This window comes from Arachis duranensis, chromosome 2 (assembly GCF_000817695.3).
Source record: "Arachis duranensis cultivar V14167 chromosome 2, aradu.V14167.gnm2.J7QH, whole genome shotgun sequence".
Classification (NCBI taxonomy): Eukaryota; Viridiplantae; Streptophyta; class Magnoliopsida; order Fabales; family Fabaceae; genus Arachis; species Arachis duranensis.
In genome coordinates, this window is record NC_029773.3 from 77,339,963 (window position 1) to 77,345,678 (window position 5,716).

General features: G+C 37.7%; 1 protein-coding gene across 2 annotated transcripts in view; it reads left to right on the plus strand.

Annotated features, from left to right (window-relative positions):
• The window catches only part of LOC107474999 (uncharacterized), an 8,945-nt gene extending 6,110 nt beyond the window's left edge, over positions 1-2,835 (plus strand). Inside the window, exon 5 of one of the 2 annotated variants that reach the window (XM_052256297.1) lies at positions 2,370-2,835. In XM_052256297.1, coding sequence (XP_052112257.1) covers positions 2,370-2,387 — 18 coding nt within the window. In that variant the 3' untranslated portion in view covers positions 2,388-2,835. The remainder of the gene's footprint in view (positions 1-2,369) is intronic. The other variant, XM_052256305.1, reaches the window with a different exon arrangement.
• Positions 2,836-5,716: the final 2,881 nt, after the last annotated feature.

Genomic DNA, 5,716 nt, shown 5'->3' on the forward strand with positions numbered 1-5,716 from the left:
AACACGTTTTTTTTTAATTTTATAAATTTTTTATTAAAATAGGGTGTAGTTTAAGAATAATATAAAAAAAATTTATTAAAAAGGATGATTTTAATACGAAAAAAATGTTAAGGACAATTTTAAATCGAAAATTAGATGAGGGACGATTTTGATTCTGGCGCTAAACTTTAGGTATCAAAACCATACTTAACCCTTTTTATTATTATGTAATCTGTGGGAGCCAACCACGATTTCGAATTTCTACATAAATCGTTGGAGGCTAGGATGAATTATGGTTGGAGAAAGTTGGGCATAAACTATGACTGCTGTCCATGATTTATTAAGGAAAAAAGCTAACATAAATCGTACTTGGTCCCCACGGTTTATGAAGAAGAAGCCATGTACGTAAATTCCCCCTGGCTACCACGGTTTACATGTTAAGTAGTATAAATATAGAATCCGTGGAGAGTCATCACGGATCATTAGTGCCAAACCAAAGTGAGTTGCACCTTGGTGGTTCAGAGAGTTTGAGGGAGAGGTATGAAGGTTTTGGTGAGATTTAGGTGGTGGAGCCATGGAGGACGAAGCTCGTTTGTACCGGCTAAATGGCGTTGGTCACGTGGCTGGATACATCGACGAAGAGGTTAGTTAATATTATTATTATTATTATTAAGGGTTTTTTATTACTTTTATTTTTATTATTATTATGAGTTGCTAGTAGTTGTAGTATCATTATTACTATTATTATTTTTATTACTATTATGATAATGGTAGTCATTATTATTACTTTTATTTTTATTAGTATTGGGAGCTGTTAGTATTATAATTATTGTTATTGTTAGTAGAATTATTCCTGTTGGTATTGTTATTATTCCTATTGTTTCGTTATTGTTACTACTATCATTAGAGAAAATAGAAAACCAATGTCGGTATGTAATAATTTCTTCTAAGATATATTTGATGTTACTAGTGTTGGTCATATGTTGAGGGATTTTGTTACCCACATTTTGCAGTTTACTAGGGTTATTAGCGGTGTTAGGAGACAAAAGAATATGTTTTTACACTATTTAACCATGATTTTTATTCTTGTGTGTTATCTCTCCTCTATAATTGCAATCTATGGTTTGTTTTATTCTATATATCCATTGTTTAGTGTATATTTATGCATACATATGATTGAGGCCATCATTTGCTATTAGCTCATTATCCCAAATAGCCTACCATTCTAATTGTCTTTGTTTGCCACTTTGAGCCTTTCCTACCCCCATTTGTTCTTTATATTACCACATCACTAGCCTTAAGCGGAAAAACAATGAATTACCCCAATTGAATCTTTGGTTAGCTTAAGATAGAGATTGTGTGTCAACTAAGTGTGGGGAATTGTGGGAACCTTGGTTGATGAGAATTTGGGTGCTACTAATGTGAAATTATGAAAATCAAATGCATTGATTTATTATATTTTTTCATTTAAAAAAAAGAAAAAAAGAAAAAATGTTTAATTTTAAGGGAATAAAATCACCCCAATGTTAAGTTTAATAAAAAAAGATCAATGCATATGAGATGACATAGAAAAGCATTTAGATACACGAGTGTGTGCAACATACAAAGTGAGATTATGGGTAGTTAGGCATGATTTTAGAAGCATAGAGAATGTGTGTACGTGTTAGGTGAGAACTTAGGATAGTCAAAGATTCAATTTTTAGCTCACTTGGCCATACATGTATCCTCACCCTTACCTTAGTCCCATTACAACCTTGAAAAAGACCTCATGATGTTTGCATTTGTGCATTAGATAATTATTGATTGGTTAAATGAAGAACAAAGTTTTAGAAAGCATGAATAGAGGAGACTAGAGTGGATTAACCCCAAACACTTGAGTGATTAGAGTGCATACACACTTTCAGTGACGGTTCAATGCTTGACTCTATGTTTCCGGCTTTTATGAGCTATCTTCTACAAGTTTACTTGCCTCTTATTGTGTGATTTGAATTAGTGGAATCTGATTTTTGTTTGTCTTGGAGAACTTGTTTATTTTCTTAACCAAGTAGGTAGAAACATTTCAGCATATAGTTGCATTCATATACATAGGTTGCATTGCATTGCATGAGTCTTATTGTCCCCATTCATTCTTTTTTGGTCTTCTTGAGCTTAGCATGAGGACATGCTAGTGTTTAAGTGTGGGGAGATTGATAAATCACTATTTCATAGTTTATCTTGTGCTAAATTGAGTGGTTTTCATCAGTCTTCTGTACACTTATTCATGTAATTCGCATGTTTTACATTTACCTTCCCAATTTTATGCTATGATTGAAGACTTGCTTCCTAAGCCTTTAAATTATCAATTTTTAATTCTCCTCTATACCAATCGATGTCGTGATCTGTGTGTTAAGTGTTTTCAGGCTTTATAGGGCAGGAATGGCTTGGAGAACGGAAAGGAAGCTTGCAAAAATGGAAGGAACACAAGAAATTATGGAGCTAACCAGCAAGGAGTGACGCGCACGCGCACCTGGCGCGTACGCGTGACATGCGTGACATGCTGTAACTGCAGAAAGACGCTGGGAGCGATTTTGGGCTGATTTTGGACCCAGTTTTTGGCCCAGAAACACATACTAGAGCCAGGAGAGAGCAGAGACTCAAGACAATTCCACATTCACTAGTTTTAGTTTTTGAATCTTGGAGAGAGATATACCACTTCCTCCAGGGTTCTTCATAGTCATAGGTTTTCTAGTGCTACATTTTGGATTGGATATTGAGAAGAGTTATTACCTCCATTGAAGTCTTTGTTAGTTTAGTTCATTTTCTTATTCCCTTACTCTTTTATTTCCCATAATATTTGTTCAGAGTTACAATTGGATTGATTTTAGAATTTATTAATGCAAAGAATATTTTTCTATTTTAATTGATTGTTTGTTTAATTGCTTCCAATTAATTTTAATTACCATGTCTCCTTCCTACTCCTTTTACATGTATGTGAAAATAGCATCCATGTCAATGGAGTAAGTTCCCAACTTGACTTTGGAGTTGATTAATAGGAGACCCTTGAGTTGGAAAACTCGAGAGTTAATTTATAATTGGAAGTTGTTGGCTGGCTCTCTAGTCACTAACTCTAATCCTTCCCAAGGGAGAGGATTAGGACTTGTGAATAGAAGTTGGTTCAGTTACTTGACTTTCCTTTATTCGGTAAGGGTTAACTAAGTAATAACAACAACCTCTTACTATTACTCTTGGAAAATTCCAACAAGGATAGAACTTCCAATTAATCTTCTCCTAGTCAAGGCTTTTTATTCAATTTACATAAATCTCTCGTTAAATTCCTTTGCTTTAATTTTATAGCTATTTATTTCTCTATTCCCCAATCCTAAAAACTCTTAGAAAATTTCTGACCAATAAATTGCACTCTTTTGTCAACTCGTTGGGAGACGACTTGGGACTTCTACTCCCAGTATTTTATTCTTAAATTGTGACAACCCTTTCTAAATTGATACGCGAAATTTTCGTCGGTAGAGATCTATACTTGCAACGCAATTATTCTCGTGAATTCTTTACTAGCGATTTTTCGCGCCATCAAGGACATCATGGAGGAGACGAAGGAGACTCACTATTACCTGATGGCAGTGGAGGTCTCCAGTCGTCGGATGTAGATATTCGACATCTTTCCAACATAGGACACTGTTATGGGAAGAAGGGATGTGATTAAGTCGGTGGTACGTAATGTTATACTCTTGGTGACATAATGCGCGAATTTCGTTGTGGTTGCATAAGGGTTGTTTTTTTGTTTCTAACTTGCTTGAATAGTTTTGCAATGAAGGGCCTGTTGGGCTCAGTTCGAATCACGTATAATCCAAAAAATGCGAAAAGAAAAAAAAAAACAGCGCCTCCCTTCGGTTGGATTGGGAACCAAGTTGTTGTTTTTTGTTTATTTTTTTGACATGGTTCCTATACCCTTGCCACGTTTTTTTGTCCAGATAAACAAGGAAACAACAACAAGATCAACATTAACTCTTCTCCCGTCTCATCTGCTGATGGTTTGTAGGCCAGGGTTCTGGACAAGATCTTGAACACCATATTCCCAGACATCGACGTCTTGGGAAGGAACCTGCCGCTGTCTGAGTGGAATCCGGACTTCTTCCTAAGGATCACGAATGAGAACAACTGGTACGAAGTACTGTTTTACTATCCACCAAATATATGTGTATTCTGGTTTTGACAGGTTTTCACCAATTTCTGTTTCTAGGGGCAGCCGCTGAAAAAAAAAGCTACAAAGACAAGCTGTGGATGATGCTGTGGCTTCAAATGGAGCAGATATTCACAACCAACCTTGTCCCAGAAAGGAAGGTATTCAACCCAACTTTTTTCCAAGAATTATGCATGTTCGTACGATTCCCGTTGTGCAAGGATTTTTTAATGGACACATCCATGTATGCCTTTACTTTCTCATGTTGCAGCATCGACCAACTGTCTGATAGGATTCGAATTGACACTGCTTTGGCTGTTGTAAATGAGCACTTCAATGAGCTCCGCGATGAGATAAGGTAGCGGGTAGAGGTGGACTAGAATAGCCGGAGGGCAATGGCCGCTGTGTTGCCATAACCCTATTTTTGGTGTAGGATACGTCTTGATCATGCTGGGCTTTTCATGCCCCATTTTGTTGGCATATAGGGTGGGCTATCACTTTGAAGTGGGACCAACGCATCGCTGCGCACAACTCCACTTCGATGTTATTGCTACCTGACCCACCATTTTGAAATCCATGTCGTCTGGTTTAGCTGGCTGAATGTATTTTGTTGCATGCCGATGCACCATTGTATGCCATGAACCACCTCTTTTTTTGACAATACTTGACACCGTGCACTGCATGTTAAATTAGCACGGGTTAAACTTTATATTAATTTTTGGTCTGTAATGGAGTCTGCAATAAAGAACACTGCAGGTATTATCATTCCTACGACAGAACCCTGGTGTGGTTTTTTTCTTCCTGATGGATAGTGGCATACACTTAGTACCAAGAAAACATGGACATTCGACGAAACACAGATTAAAGAAAATTTCGTCTCAAACTCAAACAAATTCTAAGTTATTAGCTCACCAATGCAATAAAAACTTTCATAATGCAACAATGTCTCGTTATAATTCCTTGCGTCCCACCCGCTAACCACATGACTCGGTTTACATTAACATGCCGTTTCTAACTTAACTTATCAAACATCAACTATTGTTACAACACAGACCAACACATTTAGGAGGCATATCCTCACAAGCTGCATTACATACTCAAACATTTTAAACACAAGCTATGTTACCGGAATTAATGCATAACTCACATAACTTATGCATACGCCCCTTCCGGATGTCACCTCAACAAGGAGAACGGGTAGCAGCCAGCCGTATCCAATCCAACACGATGCGTAACCTCCAACAAGAACAGTTCAGCCAACTCACTCAAATTCGTAGTAGTCCTCACCCCCATCTCCTGCTTCCATGCTATCGTAAGTCGTGCCAGCCTCAAAACTATCGATGTTCTTCCCCACACTTGATTGTTGACACTTGTGAGAATCGTGTCCACCCTTTTCACACAGTCGACACCTTTGAACATGGCAGAACATATCCCGGGAGGTGACAACTCTTCGACCGCATCCTTTGTACCTTGCCTGCAACGGGTCCCGAACAGACACCCTGCTAGCCTCCTCAGCAACACCCAGCCTTTAGCGACGTTTGTCCCGTAGGGATTGGCACTCCT